The following is a 23298-nucleotide window of genomic DNA, read 5'->3' as shown; positions in this document are numbered from 1 at the left end:
TAGAAATTAGGTTTTGTTTTCATAAATAAAATATCTAAATGGCTTTAAGTTTATTAAGGTTGTGGTTTAAGAGATTTCACAATAAGTTCTAGATTGTCAACGACAATTTGAGATTGGGTAGGACCTTTTTTCTTTTCATCCTTTTTATGTTTTTTCTTATCGGTTCGTCTTAAATCTTTATTTTCACCAGTAAGCGGTTGTGGATTTTTACTCGGATTTAATATTTCACCAAATAATAATTGGACTTCCGGTAAAACTAAATGATTTGATGGAGTTGACGGCTGTTTCTTAGTCTGCGCTTTTAACTGAGTATTCTTACTCGCTTTCATATAATCGCACAAGAATTCAAAGTCTTTGACCAAATTAGCTTTAGCAGTATCATTAAGACTTTTGTATTTATCCAAAAATACTACTTGGAATATCTCTTTGATAACTTTGGACGTGTCAACGTCAGCGTCCAAATATTTTGTGAATTTTCGCAAAAGTTTGTGTAGTTTTTTCACTTCTTCTTCCGTGTAATATTGATTCATTTTTTTAGCTACTTCATTGAGAGCCTCATTGTCATCTTGTAGCATATTTTTTATGCTTTCTTTAATGTTGTCTCCACTGGGTTTAAAAACCTTAGATTCCCCGTGATCGTTAGCTTTGAACGAAGGCATATCGGGCATAACATCATGGAAACTAGGCATTTCAGGCATTTCAGGCATGACGTCTTTAATAGCATTAACCCCCTGTTCGGCCACCTTAGACACTTCAGTCTGAACAACGGAAGCAGCCGCCTCAATTTTAGGAGCGGTCATATTTAAAAACTGCTCACCAGCACTTTTTATCCAATCGAAAAAGCCCCATTTTCTTTCCGGTTTTTGCTCGACAACGTCGGTTTCTGAACGGAACTTTTTCTGGTACTTCGTCTGTGGCGCCAGTATTTTGTACAGTTTGTCCAAAAAGTCTTTTATGTTTTTTATAAATGATATGTTCTCGTTGGCGTCTTTGGGTTCGAAGAGGAAGGAGGTTTCTAGGGCCACGTTCACGCTCCGCGGTGAGGGGTCCACTGAGGCCGCTGGAATATTCAATATTATCATCATTACTAACGCTACCTACTAAGTATATTATAATAATGAACTGGCTTTTTGCCGCGGTTTCACCCGCAACATGGGGCCCGATTCTCCTAAGTTAATAATGTCAAAATCGAATAGAAATTGAATCGCAATATGATCGCAATAGCAGTTTTAACCATATCGGGCATTCTGCTACTAATATAAAACCAATCGTATTCCAACGACATTCGATTGGTCTGCTATTTTGGTGATTTTGGTCTATAGGTACGGTATAATCATCGGCAAGGATATTGAGCCCTGACCTTCACCTGCGCAGAAGTGATTTATTGGTTTATTGCCTTAAGTGTTCAGTGCGCAAAGCGATCCCCACTCTTCCGCCGAGAGCTCATTATCCGTGCCGATAACTATAGTACAGATCATATTATTAAAGTTCTTACCAAAGCCTATGCAGGCTAAAATAATAAGAATTTTCATATTTCCAAAAATTACTATTTCCGTTTTTATATTTTACTTTCCTTTCCACATTGCCTTGTTAAGTCGCGGTTTTCGATCGTAATAAAGTAATATGATTTATTGTTTATTTATTGTCTTGATATGAAATTGAACAATTGTTTTACATACAAATAAAATATAGTTTGCGCCACGTAATGTTACAATTCTGAAATTACCCATTAAAAGTCTTACGCATGCCGAGTAATCTTCATCCCTAGCTTTTTCCCAACTATGTTGGGGTCGGCTTCCAGTCTAACCGGTTGTAGCTGAGTACCAGTGTGCCACAAGGAACGACTGCCCTATCTGACCTAGTTACCCGGGCAATTCAATACTCCTACATAAGACTTACTGGCTTCCGACTTACCGTAACGACTGCCAAAAATGCTCAAATGATCGCGCCGAGAGCCTTTTAGTTTATCGTTCACTAGCATCCGCCCGCGGCTTCGCCCGCGTGGAGTTCAGTTTTATCACGTTTCCAAGAGAACACTTCAAAAGTCCGGGATTAAAACTATCCTATGTTTATTCTCAAGGTCAAGTATATCTCTGTACCAAATTTTATTTAAATCAATTCAATGGTTTAGACGTGAAAGCGTAACAGACAGACAGCCAGAGTTACTTTCACATTTATAATATTAGTAGGGATTAGATAGTTATTAAAATAAAACACGTTTTCTTATTCTTTCAATTCCTTTTTTACTTTGTAAGGTAAAATAAGATATAATATCTATCTGCTCTTGTGTATGAGTTTAGTATGCGTGTAGAGCGCGGCGGAGTGCGCGAAGGTGGCGCTGCACTGAGCGCACTGTAGTGGACGCTCGCCCGTGTGAGTGCGGATGTCACATACAACCTGCTACTAGACATGTAGCTATACCAATACCTGGTCACTACAATCTCTTGGAGATAAAAAATACTCCTTAAAGCAAATACCTTTATAAGACCACCTGAGATTTAGCTAGATATGTATAAAAACTAATATTAACTTTAAAAACTCTTAAAGATAGAAAAGACCCCTTAAATATAAGTAACTTTAGCAGCCCCCTATGTAATGTATTATGAAGACTTACAAAGTCCCCCAAAAATAATAGTTACAAGTAAGGGACAGCCTTGATGATCAATTTAGTTGCGCAATATTACATAGGCAGTATGCAAAATTGACAGAAGGTATAGGATTGACAGATTGACATTAAAGATTGCACAATATGCGAAGCCTTCAAAAAGAATACCTACAAATAAGGTGCAGCCTGGACGATCAATGAAATTGCGCAATATAACTACATAGTGTGCTAGATTGACCATAGATATAGGAAGATTGCGCAATATTATTTTAAGTCTAGGGGTCACTTAATAGTTATAAAATAAAACACATATTTTTGTTGTCTTTATCTTATATTACTATATAATATCTATCTGCTCTTGTGTATGAGTTTAGTATGCGTGTATAGCGCGGCGGAGTGCGCGAAGGTGGCGCTGCACTGAGCGCACTGTAGTGGACGCTCGCCCGTGTGAGTGCGGATGTCACATACAGCCTGCTACTAGATATGTACTTATACCAATACCTAGTCACTACAATCTCTTGGAGATAGAAAATACCTCTTAAAGCAAGTAACTTTCCGACCCCCTGAGATTTAGTTAGATATGTTTTGAAACTAATAATAACTTAATAGGAAATACCCCTTAATGCAAGTAACTTTAGCAGGCCCCCCAAGTTTTGTGAAGACTTACGAAGCCTTCAAAAATAAAAGCTACAAGTAAGAGGCATCCGACGAACAAAGACGCAATATAACCTACACAGTGTGCTAGTTTGACCATAGATATTGAAAAATTGCTCAATGATTTATTGCGCAATACTATTGTAGGTAAATTGACAGTTGGCGTAGGGTTGAATTGTATAATAATATTATTGTAGGTCTAGAGTTCACTTAATAGTTATTAAATAAAACACATATTTTTTGTTGTCTTTTATCGTATATTACTATATAATATCTATCTGCTCTTGTGTATGAGTTTAGTATGCGTGTACAGCGCGGCGGAGTGTGCGAAGGTGGCGCTACACTGAGCGCACTGTAGTGGGCGCTCCCCCGTGTGAGTGCGGATGTCACATACAACCTGCTACTAGACATGTACTTATACCAATACCTAGGCACTACAATCTCTTGGAGATAGAAAATAACCCTTAAAGCAAGTAACTTTAGCAGGCCCCCTGAGATTTAGCTACATATGTATTTAAACTAATAGTAACTGTAAAAACTCTTAAAGATAGAAAATACCCCTAAATGCAAGTAATTTTAGCAGGCCCCCGAGATTTAGCTAGATATGTATTTAAACTAATAGTAACCTAATCGAAAAGACCCCTTAAATAAGTAACTTTAACAGGCCCCCTAAGTTTTATGAAGACTTGCGAAGCCTTCAAAAATAAAAGCTACAAGTAAGGGGCAGTCTGGACAAGCAATTTAGTTGCGCAATATTACCTACAGTGTGCTAGATTGACCATAGATATAGGAAGATTGCTCAATATTATTGTAAGTCTAGGGGTCACTTAATAGTTATTAAATAAAACCAAGTCACTGAATAAAACACGTTATTTTTTGTCTTTATCTTATATTACTATATAATATCTATCTGCTCTTGTGTATGAGTTTAGTATGCGTGTATAGCGCGGCGGAGTGCGCGAAGGTGGCGCTGCACTGAGCGCACTGTAGTGGACGCTCGCCCGTGTGAGTGCGGATGTCACATACAACCTGCTACTAGATATGTACTTATACCAATACCCAGTCACTACAATCACTTGGAGATAGAAAATACCCCACAATGCAAGTAACTTTAGCATGCCCCCTAAGTATTATAAAGACTGACGAAGCCTCCACAAGCCGCGCAAGTAAGGGGCCGCCTAGACGTTTAATTACATTGCGCAATATTACATAAGCTGATGCAAAATTGACAGAAGGTAAGGAATTGATATTAAAGATTGCGCAATATGCGAAGCCTTCAAAAAGAATAGCCACAAGTGAGAGTCAGCCTAGACGATCAATTTAGTTGCGCAATATAACCTACATAGTGTGCTAGATTGACCATAGTTATAGGAAGATTGCGCAATATTATTGTAGGTCTAGAGGTCACTTAATAGTAATTAAATAAAACACATTGTTTTGTTGTCTTTATCTTATATTACAATATAATATCTATCTGCTCTTGTGTATGAGTTTAGTATGCGTATAGAGCCTGGCGGAGTGCGCGAAGGTGGCGCTGCACTGAGCGCACTGTAGTGGACGCTCCCCCGTGTGAGTGCGGATGTCACATACAACCTGCTACTAGACAATATGTACTTACACCAATACCTAGTCACTACAATCTCTTGGGAATAGAAGACTCCTTAATGCAAGTAACTTTAGCAGGCCCCTTGAGATTTATAAAGACTTACGAAGCCTCCAAAACTAAATAGGCACAAGTAAGAGGCAGCCTAGACGATCAATGAAATTGCGCAATATTACACAGGCAGTATGCAAAATTGACAGAAGGTATAGGATTGATATTAAAGATTGCGCAATATGCGAAGCCTTCAAAAATAGCTACAAGGGGCAGCCTAGACGATCAATTACATTGCGCAACATTACCTACATAGTGTGCTAGATTGACCATAGATATAGGAAGATTGCGCAATATTATTGTAGGTCTAGAGGTCACTTAATAGTTACTAAATAAAACACATAATTTTGTTGTCTTATATTACTATATTAATATCTATCTGCTCTTGTGTATGAGTTTAGTATGCGTGTATAGCGCGGCGGAGTGCGCGAAGGTGGCGCTGCACTGAGCGCACTGTAGTGGACGCTCGCCCGTGTGAGTGCGGATGTCACATACAACCTGCTACTAGATATGTACTTATAACAATACCACAATCTCTTGGAGATAGAAAATACCCCTATACAAGTAATTTTAACAGGCCCCCTGAGATTTAGCTAGATGTGAATTTAAACTAATAATAACTGTAAAAACTTCTTATAACCGTTAATTTGTTATTATAATAAAAAGTCTTACAGCCAGTTTCTTCATCGAAAGTTAAAGCCAAAGTAAAAGTCAAAGTAATGTCTAAAGTGAAAGTAACGGTCAAATTCAATTTTTCTATTAGTTTTGCTGTCACTTTAGCCTTGAAAAAACGAATTTGACCATTACTTTTACTTTAGACATTACTTTAACTTTTGATGAAAAAACTGGCCGTTAAAGATACAAAATATCCCTTAGTGCAAGTAACTTTAGCAGCCCCTAAGTATTATAAAGACTTACGAAGCCTCAACAAATAATAGCCACAGGGAGAGCCTAGACGATCAATAAAATTGCGCAATATTCTGCTAGGCTGACCATAGATACAGGAAGATTGCGCAATGTTATTGTAGGTCTAGGGGTCACTTAATAGTTATTAAATAAAACACATTATTTTGTTGTCTTTATCTTATATTACTATATAATATCTATCTGCTCTTGTGTATGAGTTTAGTATGCGTATAGAGCGCGGCGGAGTGCGCGAAGGTGGCGCTACACTGAGCGCACTGTAGTGGACGCTCGCCCGTGTGAGTGCGGATGTCACATACAACCTGCTACTAGATATTGTACCAATACCTAGTTACTACAATCTCTTGGAGATAGAAAAAATACCCCTTAATGCTTATTACTTTAGCAGACGCACTGAGTTCTATGAAGACTTACGAGGTCTCCACAAGCCGCAAGGGGCAGCCTAGACGATCAACTACATTGCGCAATATAACCTTCATAATGTGCTAGATTGACCATAGATATAGAAAGATTGCGCAATATTATAGTAAGTCTAGGGGTCACTTAATAGTTATTAAATAAAACACATTATTTTGTTGTCTTTATCTTATATTACTATATAATATCTATCTGCTCTTGTGTATGAGTTTAGTATGCGTGTAGAGCGCGGCGGAGTGCGCGAAGGTGGCGCTACACTGAGCGCACTGTAGTGGACGCTCATCGTGTGAGTGCGGATGTCACATACAACCTGCTACTATACTCTATCCACGGAAGCAAGAGCTAAAAGGTAAACAAAGAACTTTAAAAAATCACAGATACTGCGAACATTTTACACAAAAATGTGACGTTTTGTCATCGGTCGGGTTATACCGCCATCTTGAAAAAGTGTCATTCTTTGTTTACCTTTTAGCTCTTGCTTCCGTGGATAGAGTATAGATATGTAGCTATACCAATACCTAGTCACTACAATCTCTTGGAGATAGAAAATACCCCTTTAATGGAAGTCACTTTAGCAGGCCCCCTAAGTTTAAAGTTTTATAAAGACTTACGAGGCCTCCATAAGCCGCAAGTAAGGGGCAGCCTAGACGATCAAGATAGACCATAGATATAGAAAGATTGCGCAATATTATTGTAGGTCTAGGGGTCACTTAATAGTTACTCAATAAAACACATTATTTTGCTGTCTTTATCTTATATTGCTATATAATATCTATCTGCTCTTGTGTATGAGTTTAGTATGCGTGTAGAGCGCGGCGGAGTGCGCGAAGGTGGCGCTGCACTGAGCGCACTGTAGTGGACGCTCCCCCGTGTGAGTGCGGATGTGGCATTGTAGGATTGTTTGCGTCTGAAATAAGGATACATATATCAAACAATGAGCGCTACCGCGTATGAAATCGCCGCTAGAGGCGCTTGTGTAGCGTGAGGTCTTCGAAACGTCAAATGCCACTGTTTGCTTACGCGCGAGGCGATTTCTAATTAAATTAATATTATGAATATTTAACAATACTTTAGATTAATTATGGCAAATACAGATCAGGGTTCTATAAATGTCACTGCTTTGACACTCTTATCTTTCGGAAACTTATGTTTGCATTTCTTTTTCGAGCAAAACGGCACTGCGCAACACTGTGGCATCGCCAATACGTTCACACTATGGTTCTATTGTATTACATATGATCTAATATAATCATCGAATGTAGATATAAGTTTTAGCGCTCATAATACGACCTCACGCTACAGTTGCGCCATCTGGTGAAACAAAAAACGGTAGCCCCCATTTTTAAAAACTAAGCTACAGACAGACATGTGTTGCTGGGGAGTTTGTTGCGCCACTTCTTCTTCCCAGCATAAACATATAGGAAGTGGTGAAGGGTGGGCGTTTTGGGGGCTGTCTTATGTAAATTATTCCTGACGTTCAAAAAGTGCTGTCTTGTAGCCAAGTTTGAATAAATGTTTTTGATTTAGATTTTTGAGATATTGGAAATATTTTAATTAACCTACTTCAAAAATGGAGGCTCTCAGTTTGGCTGTATGCTGTATGTATGTTTATGAGCGATTATCACATTTAGCTAGACAGATGCGATTTTCGACATAGGATTTGGCGGGCTTAGGAGGTTTTATATAAATTCTGAAATAGGTTTTATTTTTTATGGTCGATTAACGAAAAATATCATTTGTATTCAATTTGATCAGCTCTTAAATAAAGAAAAGAATCTTGACAGGATTTTTTTTTCAAATAAATATTACACAAATACACTACCGACTACACTGTTTAACACAATGTTCCAACTGATTACATTTTTTTTTTACAAAAGATTAGGTTAAAAAGTAATTTATTCAAAAAAAGCTGAAAAATCTTTGAAGGTCTAGCCAAAAGGCTTAATAATAGTCCTTTTTTTAACGACGTCAAAAATCCTCAAATGACCCCTCCCGCTGTGGGTTAGCAGCGGTGAGGGAGTGTCAGACTCTTACTGACTAAAAACCGTCGTGTTCTGTCGTAGGCCTTTTATGTACCAGGGCCGCGGTAACTCGCGCGAACAACCCGCAGCCCCGGCAGTCCTTTAAAATAAATATAATATCTTACAGTGAAACCTCTTCCGCAGTAGTCACAGATCTTGTTGCGCGGCGGACGTTTCTTCAAGTGTACGTACGTCACGTGACGATTGAGATCCGAGCGGCTTTTGAATACCTGTAGACAAATAAATCTTCTTATATATAAAAATGAATTGCTGTTCGTTAGTCTCACTAAAACTCGAGAATGGCTGGACCGATTTGGCTCATTTTGGTTTTAATATGTTTGTAGAGGGCCAGGGAAGGTTTAAACGATACGAAGTTTGTTGGGTCAACTAGTCTTATATATAAAAACTAGCTGGTGCCCGCGACTTCGTCTGCGCAGGTTTAGTATTTCGAACAATATGTTTACAAATTGTAGCCTATGTGTTATTCTGATGTATAAGCTATATTACTGTAAAGTTTCATTAAAATCCATTCAGTAGTTTTTGCGTGAAAGAGTAACAAACATCCATACATCCATACATACAAACTTTCGCGTTTATAATATTAGTAGGATGAATTGCTGTTCGTTAGTCCTACTAAAACTCCGGAATGGCTGGACCGATTTGGCTTTTCTTGGTTTTAAAATGTTTGTAGAGGTCCAGGGAAGGTTTAAACGATACGAAGTTCGCGGGATCAGCTAGTCTTCTTATATAAAATGAATTGATGTTCGTTAGTCTCACTAAAACTCGAGAATGGCTGGACCGATTTGGCTTATTTTGGTTTTATGTTTGTAGAGGTCCAGGGAAGGTTTAAACGATACAAAGTTTGTTGGGTCAGCTAGTACTTAATATAATCTGACAAGATTTCATTTTTGGATGAAAAGCTTTAAAAATAATGAACAATCCTCCTTTAGTTATATACTGTGTTATCACTCCATCATCATCTCCCGAGCCTTTTCCCAACTATGTTAGGGTCGGCTTCGAGTCTAACCGGATGCAGCTGAGTACCAGTGTGCCACAAGGAGCGACTGCCCTATCTGACCTCCTCAATCCAGTTACCCGGGCAACCCAATATCCCTTGGTGAGACTGAAGTCTGGTGGCTTACTGGCCTCTGACTAGGTACTCGTAGGTAACGACTGCCACAGTGATTCAAATGACACTGGGACCTACCAATTTATCGTGCTATCCGGAACACGGAAGAATTCGTCATGACAAGATGGACACCCATCCATTGACAGACCGCGTCAAGCATTCCTTTGACTTACAGCCACTTTCTTCATCAAAAGTAAAAGCCAAAGTAATGTCATAAAGTAAAAGTAACGGTTTTTTCAAAGCTAAAGTGACAGCAAAACGAATGAATAAAACGAATTTGACCGTTACTTTTACTTTATGACATTACTGTCTTTTACTTGGGCTTTTAGTTTTGATTAAGAAATTGGCTGTTAGCCACAATCTCTTAATTCATTTGACATTTATTTCCGTACTAACTTCTGCCAGCGGTTTCACCCGCATCCCGTGGGAACTACTTCCCGTACCGGGATAAAAAGTAGCCTATAGCCTTCCTCGATAAATAGGCTATCTAACACTGAAAGAATTTTTCAAATCGGACCAGTAGTTCCTAAGATTAGCGCGTTCAAACAAACAAACTCTTCAGTTTTATAATATTAGTATAGATTTACACTAATTTAAATCCAGTTTACTTACCTTAGTGCATTTACTACACTTATGTGTGTTAATTTTTAAATGTTCCCAATTGATGTGCACTTGTAAATTAGTCTTAGTTACAAACTTAGCGCCGCATTCGTCGCAAATGAATCTGTAAAAATAACACAGGAATCAAGTGTTTTATATTTTGATATAGTTTAAGTAGATATTAGGATAAAGAATTTTACGCATTCCATTTTAAAAATGAATATTAAAATCCATAGAATGTTACAATTTTACTTATGGGTATGTTTAAAATCTGTTGAAAAAGCTAGTCTGGTAGAATGGACCGAAAATAATGGGGTCTGCGGGTGTCAAGAGGCCTTTAAGGCCTCGCAAGTACTCGCAACGGCCAAAAAGCGCCGAGTCGAGATTAGAAACCATCTTTAAATTCTAGGCACAAGTTTTTTTATATTATAAAAAGCTTTCTAGAGCTAAATCTCTAGAAAGCTTCATTTTATTCAAGTGAGGGAAACAATAAAGCGAGTAAAAGCTAGTTAAATATATTAACTTATTCTTTAAGTACTAAAGACCCATAAAATTATCATTCCTTTACTTACAAAATACGATACAAAAAAAATATATGTAATGTACACTCACCTCTTATCACTCTCACTAACATGCCTCGAGTGAGTACTCAAATGATGGGCCAATCCCTTCTTCGTCCTAAAGTGAGTCTTACACTCAACACAGAACCCTCTATCGTCAGGCTCTCCGTGCACACTGCGCTGATGAGCTTCATACCCCGAACGAGCGCTGTACTGTTTGTTACAATACTCGCATTTATATACCCGGGACGATTGTTGGTGAACCGTGCTAAAAAAAATATAGAAAACTAAAATATAAAAGACTTATAAGCCGTTTTTTAAGGATTCTAAGGAACTACTGCTCGTAAAGGGATAAAATATAGCCTATGTTACGCGGGAAGAGTGTAGCTTTGAAACAGTGAAAGATTTTTTCAAATCGGTTCAGTAGTTTTTGAGTTCATCCATCATTTCTCCTTTGCCCAACTATGTTGGGGTCGGCTTCCAGTCTAATCGTCTCCCGAGCCTTTTCCCAACTATGTTGGGGTCGACTTCTAGTCTAATGCGACACAGCTGAGTACGAATGAGCGACTGCCTATCTGGCCTCCTCAACCCGGTTTCCATGGCAACCATTTCTAACAGTCTCCTCTCTATGGGAACTATATTGGGGTTGGCTTGCAGTCTAACCGTATGTAGCTGAGTACCAGTGTGCCACAAGGAGCGACTGTCTATCTGGTTACCATGGCGACCGTTATAAACAGTGTGCTCTATGATCGCGCTCCGTGCACACTGCGCTGGTGAGCCTCGTACCCCGAGCGAGCGCTGTACTGCTTGTTACAATACTCGCATTTATACACCCGGGACGATTGTTGGTGAACCGTACTAAAAAAAAACATAAAAATCTAACATATAGAAGCCTTATAAGCCGTTTTTTAACCCGCGTTTACTAAGAAACTACTGCCCGTAAAGGGATAAAATATAGCCTATGTTACGCGGGAATAGTGTAGCTTTGCAACAGTGTAAGAATTTTTCAAATCGATCCAGGAGTTTTTGAGTTAATCCATCATCTCTATGAGCAACTATGTTGGGGTCGGCTTCCAGTCTAACCGCATACAGCTAAGTACCAGTGTGCCACAAGGAGCGACTGCCCTATCTGGCCTCCTCAACCCAGTTACCATGGCAACCATTTCTAACAGCCTACTCTATCATTCGTAACTATATTGGGGTCGGCTTCCTAACCGAATGCAGCTGAGTACTAGTGTGCCACAAGGAGCGACTGCCTATCTGGTTACCATGGCAACGGTTATAAACAGTGTCCTCTATGATCGCGCTCCGTGCACACTGCGCTGATGAGCCTCGTACCCCGAGCGAGCGCTGTACTGTTTGTTACAATACTCGCATTTGTACACCCGGGAAGATTGTTGGTGAACCGTACTAAAAACAATATATAAAAATCCCTTATTAGCACTATTTTACAAGGAGCGATTGTCTATCTGATCTCCTCAAAGTTGAAGTTTAATTTCTAAACGAAAACTATTCTGTCATTTTGATTTTGACATTTCTATACAAACGTCACTGTATTATGTTGCCACTGTCCTCTGTGTCAAGCAACTAGAAAATCTTGTATTTAGTCGTATTAAATCCCTGGTCATGCTATATTGTTTTCTGCCCATAACCCATCAAACAACCCGGTTACCATTGCAACCATTTCTAACAGTCTCCAGGGCAGGCTTCCAGTCTAACCGTATGCAGCTGAGTACCAGTGTTTACAAGGAGCGACCACGAGCGACTGCCTAGCCTATCTGGTTACCATGGCAACGGTTATAAACAGTGTCCTCTATCATTGCTCCGTGCACACTGCGCTGATGAGCCTCGTACCGCGAGCGAGCGCTGTACTGGGGCCCGATTCTCCTAATTTTACTTAAGCGCCATTCATTTGACGTTCGACTCGATTCGACTGAGCTCCAATCCTGACTCGATTACGATTGAAGCGTATGTGGCATTCCGGTTAGTGTGTAGCAAAGGGTGTGCAAGGCTTTTGGGACTTAGAAAATTTTTCATAAAAATGAAAATTTCTGAAAATGCCTAGTTTTTCATTTCTATCCTATAGAACACTTAAAAATAAGACGAAAACCATCTGGGCACCTTTTGCCTAGGACTGACGGTTCGCCTGAAAATGAGCACTGAAGGTCATTGTAAACAAAGGCAAAGTCGACGGAGCCCCGCTACGCGGGGCTCCTACTTCTGGGTGGTTTAAAAAAAAATAACCACGAAGGGGATGGCGGGGTCTTGCAGACCCCGCCATCCCCTTCGAACCTAACCTGTCCGAGTCGGGGTTGCCCTAAGTTGAGGTTGCCAGTCGACGGAGCCCCGCTACGCGGGGCTCCTTGGTCCTAGACAAAAAGTGCCCAGATGGTTTTCGTCTTATTTTTAGGTATTCTATACGATGGAAATGAAAAACTAGGCATTTTCAGAAATTTTCATTTTTATGAAAAATTTTCTAAGTCCCAAAAGCCTTGCACACCCTTTGCTACACTCCAACCGGCATTCCGCTATTTTTTTTCTTTGAAATAAACGTTTTTATCCTTTTCTGTCATTCAATAATGAATCATTTTGTCTGCAAATGATTTACGATTGCAAAATGATTGTACAGCAAACTACCGTATGGACCAAAATCACCAAAATAGCAGACCAATCGCACACCAATCAAATGTCAATCGAATACGATTGGTCTTTTATTAGTAGCAGAATGCCCGATATGGTTAAAACTGCTATTACGATCATATTGCGATTCGATTTCTACTCGATTTTGACATTATTAACTTAGGAGAATCGGGCCCCTGGCTATATTAGTATAGACATTACTTACAGCATATGAACTTTAAGTCCGTTAGCACTGACGAAGCTGGCCCCACATATGTTGCAGCTCTGCTTCTCCTTATGTTTGTCCATATGATAGCGGTACGCACGGTTTAATCTGTAAATACATATACATATAATATCAATAGTAATTGCGTTAGCCAGACTCCGCCACGGCGGCTGTTCTCATATAAGGAGATCAGCCAACTGCGCAGGACATATTATAGTGCACAAGCATTTGCTTGGGCACAGGTGCACTCACTATTCCTTCACTCTCATAGCGCGATGGGACGACAATCCGACACCACCGGAGAGAGATCACAAGCAGGACCGACATTAACGTGCTCTCCGATGCACGGGTGTATCAATCACCATCTTCTAGGCTCCGGGCTGCTTTGTGAAAGTTTCTAAAACCCACAAAGAGATTTCGGCCCGACCCGGGATCGAACCTGAGGCAGTTTTAACACTCGATAAGATGATACTTTTTTTTTCTTTTTTTTTTAACGACGTCAAAATCATCAAATGACCCCTCCCGCTGTGGGTTAGCAGCGGTGAGGGAGTGTCAGACTCTTACTGACTTAAAACTGTCGCGTTTCGTCATAGGCCTTTTATGTACCAGGGCCGCGGTATCTCTTTCGAACAACCCGCAGGTTAAGATGATACTTACGTGGTAGTAAAGCCACATTCTTTACAAGTGTACCCTCGTTGTATGCCAGCCCCAGCCGGAGCGTGTTGTTCGTCATAATGCTGGACTGCCGACTGCATATGATTGTACCTCTTATGGCATACCATGCACTCCAATCTGTAGGATATACGACTTTATTGAGAAGGGTAGAAGGTCTAAATTTGTATGAAATATAATTGTACAGTAGACTGCACATCAGTGGTAACAGTTTTATAGAAAAATCGTACTTATAACTATTGAGTTAAGGTGCATGACAGTTACCACACTCAACGTCTCAAAAACGTCCTCACCAAATGAGCGCAACATTCAGAATTGTGCGCTCATTTTCTTTGTCCTATCCGACCACTTCGTTGGTTCACACTTTAACTACAGTGCGTTGTAATAACGACTTTAAGCAATTCGCGTAAAGTTGAACTTGCAATAAAGTATGCTTGTACCTTATAGAAAGAGACAGAATTAGTGTTCGGGGACACTTTCGAGCGTTACTTTTATTCGAGACTGTGCATCTTGGGTTTTTGTATATCAATGATTACGAGGGTAGATAGAAAGGTCTAAAGTTTGAAATATGGTTGTACCTCTTACGGCATATAATCTATAGGATATTGGACTTTATTGAGAAGGGATGAAGGTCTAAGTTTGTTTGAAATATGATTGTACATACCTCTTACGACATACTATGCATTCGAGTCTCTAGGATATTGGATATAGATACATTTATTTGGACTTTATTACGAGGGTAGAAGGTCTAAATTTGTCTGAAATATGGTTCTTTTGATCTACAGACAGACATGTGTTGCTGGGGAGTTTGTTCCACCACTTCTTCTTCCCAGCAAAAACACATAGGAAGTTGTGAAGGGTGGACGTTTTGGGGGCTGTCTTTTGTAATATTTTTTTGAGGATTGAAAAATGCTGTTTTTGTGTGTGTGTTCTATAAATAAATCCACTTTATTTTACCGACTTCAAAAAGGAGAAGGTTCCTAATTCGACCGTATTTTCACAGCAAAAGCATAGAAGTTCTCACGTCAAAATATAAAATGTACACTAACCTTCTAAAATGCCTTCTTGTATGCTCATAATACGAGGGCTTCGTACTCAATATGGATTTGCAAATATTACACTGGAAACTATTTTTGTTGACCTGAAAGAAAATGGGGTTTCTATACTTAATATTAGTTTTTTTTTTAAATTACATGTTAACTTAAATATTCGCAGAAAACGCCACTAGAGGCGCTTGTGTAGCGTGAGGTCTTCGAAACGTCAAATGTCGGGTTTATAATTAATTATTTTCTGTTTGTCTACGCGCGCGAGTTTATATTTCTAATTAAATTAATATTGCGAATATTTAACAATACTTTAGATTAATTATGGCAAATACAGATTACGGATCTATAAAATTTATAGATCCGTAATCTGTATTTTTAATATCGCTGCTTTGACACACTTTTATCTTTCGGAAACTTATGTCCGCCTTTCTTTTCCGAGCAAAACGGCACTGCGCAATACTGGCATCGCCAATACGTTAACACTATAATTCTTTTGTATTAAATATGATCTAATATAATCATCTAATGTAGATAAAAGTTTTGGCGCTCATAATACGAACTATGGTGGCCATAGTTTAGGACCTCACGGTAAAGTGGCGCCATCTGGTTAAACAAAAAACGATAGCCCTCATTGAGTCGTGATTGAATCTCAGTTGCATATCAAACGAACGTATGTTGGTTAAGAAAAATTATAACTTTCCTTATATAATAAACTTACCTTCTTATGCCGTTTATCCATATGGCTGACCAAACTAACTTCATGATCGAAACCCACCACACAGCTTTCACATTTAAAAGGCAGCTTCAAATACTTCTCATTCTTACTCATTCTCACTCTCTCTTCTCTCAATTCTTCTTCACTAAGAATAATAACTGCAATTTTTCCTTCATACTTATCACCTTCTTTTTCCTTTTTCAATTTTGAAAGTGGGATTTCTGTCTCATCACTAGATTCGTACTCGATTTTGACATCTGTCAAAATTTCAATGTGACAGTCTTGGTCTGTATTTTCGTATTCTAAATCGGGTTTTGCTTTGAAAGAATATTGGTCTGATGTTGTTATTTCGACTGTAGATTGTTTAAGGTTATGCAGCTTATTTATTTTTAATGCTGGCTTCTGGAAAGCGGAGTTTTCATTATATTTTTTATGTGTTATTAGCCGTCTAAGTAAAGTCTTTTTAAGTATGTCTTGGTCGCCGATGGCTGATAAAAAGGTGAAGGAAAACATCTTGAGGAAACCTGGACTATATAGTCTGAAATCACCAACCTGTATTGAGCAAGCGTGGTGATTAATGCTCAATCCTTCTCTATGTGAGAGGAGGCCGCAGCCCAGCAGTGGGACCGTGAAACTATTGAACCGATATGATAAATTCATTCAGTCGGGAAGTCACACTATCCAAAAGTGAAATAAATAAATAATTTTGGGACACCTTTTCAAACACGGTCGGTTAGCCCCATGCTAAGTTATTAATTTACCTGTGTTATAGGTGCTAACACAACTGATAAACTACATATAGCTACATGTATGCATATTTATAAATACATATTGTAACACCCAGACCACGGCCAACAAGTATGCCCATCACACAAATGTCGACCGAACCGGGAATCGAACCCGGGACCTCAGGTTCGGCAGTCCGGCATGGTGACCATTGCGCGCGCCATCGAGGTCGCCAAAACTGTCGAGTCGTCGAGGGATTAACTGAACTGTTGGAAAACTACTCTCTTCCCGAGTAACATAGGCTATATTTTTATCCCGATAAGGACAATAGATCCCACGGGACTCGAGTGAAACCGCGGGAAAACGGCTAATAGTATATACGGTGTAAGTTGTCTCAAAAGGGCTTCAGCGTGTTGGCTTCGGCCCCACGTTCGCCTTCCAAAAATCCGAGACTCTATAATTCCAGGGTCTAGTGGAGCCGGGCGACCCACTGACCGCGGGATTGTTCGCGCGAGTTACCGCGGCGCTGGTACATTAAAGGCCTACGACGGAACACGACGGTTTTTAGTCAGTAAGAGTCTGACACTCCCTCACCGCTGCTAACCCACAGCGGTACAGCTCATTTGATGATTTTTGACGTCGTTAAAAAAAGCGTCTAGTGGAGACTGAATAAAAACACGAGATTTCTTCTTCTTACCTGATCCAGAAGTAAGGCAACGCTTTCTGCAACTTGCTGTTTGAATTTTTCAATTTTTTTCAAATTATGGTGGCAGAATACACATATGTACGTCTTTGATAGGTCCAGCTAAAATAAAGTGAATTTTCTTTGAAAAGGTTCAATTTACAACCAATAGTAATTTAAAACCAGGGGCTTGATTTTGCTGAGTTAATTATGTGACAATTGGATAACAATTGAATCTCAACAGAAGATTTAACCTTAGCGGGCATTCTTCTACTAATATACGATCAATCGTATTTCAATGACATTCGCTTAAGGGTAGGTTCATATCTGACGGAACATGCGTCGCGTAACGTCACAAACAGACAAATATACGATAAATGATTCAATCATTCACTCCTAACTGACGATCCGTCATTGCGTCGATCATACATTTGCTATACGCTCGATGTATTTTCCGTCAGATGTGAACCGACCCTAAAGGGCTGAATGCCGAAATTGGCTTGTCTCAAACAATTTTTTGGCCAAATATATAGTTTTTGACAGCGAAAATAATATATATTAATGTTGAACATATTTCTGAGAACCCTGTTAATTTCAAAACACGTTTTCGAAAAGTTTTCTCGATAAAAAAAAATTTCGAGAGAGAAAGAGAGTGTTTTGGCTGCATTCAGCCTCTTCAGTAAAAATAGAAGAATCAAGCCCCAGTAAAGGTAGAATTCGTCGGTCGCGACAGACGCGCGCGGCCGACGAAAGGTGTGAGCCGCGCGCGGCAGTGTCTTGAAATTAGGAGATTTTGTTCGTCCGTTCCCTGTAGTAGAAGTGCTAATTGTTATCCTTGAAGAAGAGGAGGATGACGTGCTGCTGTGGCTGTATTATGAAAATAGATCCTATCTTTAAATTTGTTTTGGAAGACACGATTAATTGGTGGGTCTCGGCTGTTATTTGAAAAAGCCAGAAAGTCTGACCACCAGTTTAGAGTCTTACTAAAAGGGCTATCGGGTTGCCTAGGTAACTGGGTTGAGGAGGTCAGATAGGTAGTCGCTCCTTGTGGCACACTGATACTCAGTTGCATCCGGTTAGACCAGAAGCCGACCCCAACATAGTTGAGAAAAAGCTAGGCAGATGAACAGGGTCATAGATTAAAACTATGTTTTCTAAGAAATAAAGCAATAAAATAAATAAGAAAGAAAATACAATTGGCCGCCATCTTACTATTCTTATAAGTAGTATATTGTCATTACGATGCCAATACGAAACGTCATTCCTATACTTAAGAATTTATCACTTAAAATAAAGCTAAACTGGCTTAATTATTAGAAATGTTGATTAAATGAAAGCCCCAATAATTCAGACAGAATGTTTATTAGCGTTATACTTATTTTACTGCACATTATAATGATCCACTACGCACGCCATTATCAAAGCTCACCGGAAGAAGGGAGGATGACAGATACTTCCTGTCATAGTGACGGTGACGACCACAGATAAAATAGTAACTTAATCTATGGTAGTATTCCAATACCCCCGCTCAAGATCAAGTCTAATTTTTTTTCTTACAATCTTATACAAAACAATAAAAATTTACTTGATATTGAACACATCCTTATTTTATAAAAATGGCAACATTACAATCTGTCATTATGACGTTTGACATTTAAAATGGTTAACTTGACATTGACAGAAAAATATAACCTCTCTATATCTTACATATTTAAAGAAAATGTTTACTAAAACATGTTACAAATATCCAAGTAATACAAAACATGCTAAATTAACAACAAATACAAACAATGTTTGAACATCTTATAATCTACGTTTCGTACAAACCAAGTGTTTCACAAAAATAGTTATGTTTAACTTGAGACAATGATTTGGTAAGTATATCAGCTTTATTTTCATTAGTACACACATATTTCAATGTAATTAAACCTTTGTTTACTATGTCTTTTATAAAATGAACTTTTATATCAATATGTTTGGATCTTTTACTGTTTTCATAGCTTTCTATCATTTTAATTGTACTTTGATTGTCAATAAACAAAGAACAGGTTAAGTCTTTATCACAATGTAAGTCTTTTAACACTTCTCTAATGTAGACAATTTCACTTACAGATAGAGCTGCTGCAATATATTCGGATTCTGCTGTTGACAATGCGACTGAAGTCTGCTTCTTGGAAGTCCAGCTGACCAGGCTGCCTCGATGAAATATTGCAACTCCACTGACGCTCTTACGATCCATTTGTTCACTTCCCCAATCAGAATTTCTTCATTTTGATTTATTTTTAAGTTAACTTCCATAGGTGTATTACATCCTTTACAGTCTTGCATATGAAACTTCAATAAAATTTTCTCTATAATTTGTGTTTGTTTTATTTTTATTCCATCTTTGGTTTTAGTTATTTCCATTCCCAAGAATTTATTTATATTTCCCATATGCTTAGCTTGGAATTGTTCTTTTAGCTTCTGTATAATATTTTGTCCATTTCCAATTATTAATATATCATCCACAAATATAAGTATATAAACATCTTGTCCTGTATATAAGCAGAAATCACTCTGAGATTGTTTTAGTCCATTTTGTGTTAAGAACTTGCTTAATTTTTCATTCCAACAACGTGGAGCTTCTTTCAGTCCATATAAAGCTTTCTTTAACTTTAAAACTTTTCCTTCTGTCTTATTCTGTAGTCCTTCAGGGTACTTTATATATATGTTTGAGTTTAATTCTCCATTTAAAAACGCTGTAGGTATGTCAAGCTGTTTGATAGGTAATTCTTCCTGAACTGCTTTATTTAAGAATAACCTTACTGTAGTCATTCTTGCTACTGGTGCGTATACATTTTGAGTAGTTTCCTCCTGAAAACCTTTTGCGACTAATCTGGCTTTCTTGGTGTTGTCTGCTTTAGTCCGAAATACCCATTTTGTGTCGATAGCCTTGTGTCCTTCTGGTAGATCACTTTCTTCCCATGTCTTTAATTTTTTATGTGCTTCTAACTCTTTTTGTATTGCTTCTTTCCATTCTTCTTGTTTAATGGCCTCATTGTAGCTGACTGGGTCTTCAGACATTAGTGCATATGCTATGTTTGACATATCATAGTCATCATACTTTGCCGGTAATTTCACATGTCTTCTTGTGTGTCTGATTTCCTCTGTATTCTGATCAGTTTCTGTCTCTTGAGTGTTTTCCATAGTTTGATCAGTACTTTCCTGATCTCCTCTGTATTCTGATCAGTTTCTGTCTCTTGATTGTTTTCCATATCTGTTGATTCTTCATCATCTATATAATGGTAAGTATTTGTCTCATTTTCTTCATATTTGTAGTTTGATTCATCAAAACGCATCTCGTGATTCAATTATATCATTTGTTTTTGGGTCCCATAATCTATATCCTGAACCACAGTATCCTACCATTCTCACTGATTTTGCTCTGGGTTCCAACTTGTTGGGTCTTGGTAATATGGTACACCATGCTTTTGCACCAAACACTCTTAGTTTATCCAAATTGTTTTTGCCATACCACAATTTAGCTGGTGTGTCTCCTTTGAGAGCTTTTGTAGGTGACCTATTTATAGTATAAGCCGCACATCTTATAGCTTCACCCCATAGGTATTTAGGTAAGTTTGTTTCCAAAAGCATTGCTCTCACCTTATCTGCCAGTGTCCTATTCATGCGTTCACATACTGAAACTTGTTGTGGGGTATATGCACATGATGTTTCTTGTTTAATGCCATATTCCTCATAAAATGACTTGAGTTCCTCATTTACAAATTCTGTTCCTCTGTCAGTCCTTATTCTCTGTACATTATTTCCATTGTTCTTCATAACTTTTATATAATTCATAATGTAGTATTTTGCTTCATCTTTGGAATGTAGTAAATGAACTTCAAGAAAATGGGAGTAGTCATCTATGATTGTTAAGTAATATCTTTCTTCTTTATGAGTGATGGGAGTGACAGGTCCTCCTATATCACAGTATATTAGCTGACCAATTTTTCTAGTTCTTGGCAAAGGAATTGGCTTGAATGGACATCTTGTAGCTTTAGCTTCCATGCAAATGCTGCATCGTACCTTGGATAGTGGTAGATCAAGGACTCTCAACCCTCCATAGTTTAAATGTCCTAATCTTCTGTGCCAAAGATTCTCGTCTTCTGATATCAATGCATGTGTCTTTCTTACATTCAAATCTAATTTCATTGTATATAATTTTCCATTGCTTTGCCCTTGCACATATGTTACCTTTGCTTATTAATGCTGTTTCTTTTCTAAATGTCACTTGTAAACCTTTTTCATTAAGTTTTCTCACTGACAATAGGTTGTGAGACAATTTCTCCAAAATAAGGCAATCTGGAATTGATATTTCTAGTCCTTCTTTTGAAGTTCCTTTTAATTTTCCTTTTAGAGTTGTTCCTATTGTATTTCCATCTGCTACTTTAATATTTATGCGAGGAATCTTCTGTATATCTGTCATATATTTCTGGAAGTTGTGAGATATCATATGGTGTGATGCACCAGAGTCTATCACAAATTCTATTTCTTCTTTTATGTGATTTTGTGTGTTTTCTGCCGAGTTGGCCTGCGCTGCTACAAATGATACTTCCTTGTTAGTGGTATGCTCTTCTCCAATATTTGCAGTTTGTTTTCTAGTCTGCCTCATGCCTCTGCCTCGTGATCTGAAGCTTCCGCGGCCTCTCTGATGAAAATTTCTTTTTGGGCAATTTCGAGCAAAATGGTTGGGTTCTCCACAACTATAGCATTTTATTTGAGAAGTGCTTTCAAAAACATACTCATTGGTTTTCTCGTAACACCTTGATTAGATTTCTCTTTCATTTCCGCGTCCAGTAATTTGCTTTTTACAAAATCTAAAGTCAATTCACTGTTTGACATTTCAAGAGCTGTGACTAAGGGTTGATAAGCTTGTTCGATACTTAATAGAAATTGACATACTTTCTCTTTCTCATCTATCACGATTCCATGATTGGCGATATCTTGAACTAGTTTTTCGAATTTATTTATATGATCCTGAACACTTTGATTCTTACTGCATTTCAAGTTTATCAGTTGTTTTTTGAGACATAAGCTGCTGAGTGTAGATTTTCTTTGAAACGTACTCTTGAGCTTGGTAATCATGTCATATGCGGTAGATGCATTTTTAACATAGTCTAGATACTTATCTGGTATTCCTTGTATTATTATATTGCGTGCTTTCGAGTCTTGTTTGATGAACTCTTCCTCTTTTGCTTTCTTCTCGTTCCCGCTTTCTATTACCTTTCTCAATCCCTTTTCATCTAGTAGAATCTCGATTCTAAAGAGCCAATTCTCAAAATTGTCTTCCAGTTTCGGTATATTTGAACACGACGCTGTCATTATTTTGGCTTTCTTCTTTTCGTTTCTGGCTGAAAAATAAACCTACCCCTTTTACCCTTTTACACGTGTTTGACCGTAACCTTACTTGTTGATTAGGTACTTTCCTACGCTATCCTGTGTCATCTGACTGAATTATGGGCCTGGGCCCATAACCTATTAGAAATGTTGATTAAATGAAAGCCCCAATAATTCAGACAGAATGTTTATTAGCGTTATACTTATTTTACTGCACATTATAATGATCCACTACGCACGCCATTATCAAAGCTCACCGGAAGAAGGGAGGATGACAGATACTTCCTGTCATAGTGACGGTGACGACCACAGATAAAATAGTAACTTAATCTATGGTAGTATTCCAATATTAATACTACTAAAATAACTTAAAAAGGATATAATTAGAATTATAATCAAGAAACTTACCTCTAATTTTAAGTCGTTCGACAAAAATGAACTATGTTTACAGGTACTCAAATTGAGTAGTAAGGCATTTTGTGAATTGCAACAAATACATGTACTGTTCAAATCAGCTATGTCTGGCACAAAAACGCATTCTTGCATGTTAAGATGGGAAAACGAAGTCATTTTGAAATAATTTATAGAAAGATGTATTTCAGGAACCAATTCTTTACATGCGTTGTACAATTTTCTATCAATAAAAAGAAAAAGTTTGTAACGTTTCTTTTC

At 38.2% G+C, this 23298-nt stretch overlaps 2 protein-coding genes across 2 annotated transcripts; both read right to left on the bottom strand.

Annotated features, from left to right (window-relative positions):
* Positions 1-53: 53 nt before the first annotated feature.
* Positions 54-1617, bottom strand: LOC126054361 (uncharacterized). The gene is made up of 2 exons (XM_064043177.1): positions 1496-1617; positions 54-1060 (listed from the first exon to the last, which is right to left on the bottom strand). The coding sequence occupies exons 1-2, from the start codon at positions 1530-1532 to the stop codon at positions 54-56; spliced, it is 1044 nt and encodes a 347-aa protein (XP_063899247.1). The 5' UTR covers positions 1533-1617.
* Positions 1618-7018: 5401 nt separating this feature from the next.
* LOC110378645 (zinc finger protein OZF) lies at positions 7019-23298 on the bottom strand. The gene is made up of 10 exons (XM_064043229.1): positions 23035-23298; positions 17266-17373; positions 15846-16244; positions 15131-15222; positions 14067-14201; positions 13410-13517; positions 10617-10832; positions 10017-10128; positions 8401-8505; positions 7019-7161 (listed from the first exon to the last, which is right to left on the bottom strand). Exons 1-10 carry the CDS (start codon positions 23194-23196, stop codon positions 7027-7029), a joined length of 1572 nt encoding a protein of 523 aa, XP_063899299.1. The 5' UTR covers positions 23197-23298; the 3' UTR covers positions 7019-7026.

Source organism: Helicoverpa armigera, chromosome 31 (assembly GCF_030705265.1).
Source record: "Helicoverpa armigera isolate CAAS_96S chromosome 31, ASM3070526v1, whole genome shotgun sequence".
Lineage (NCBI taxonomy): Eukaryota > Metazoa > Arthropoda > Insecta > Lepidoptera > Noctuidae > Helicoverpa > Helicoverpa armigera.
Note: the sequence above shows the minus strand (reverse complement) of the source record. Positions and strands in the feature narration are given on the sequence as shown.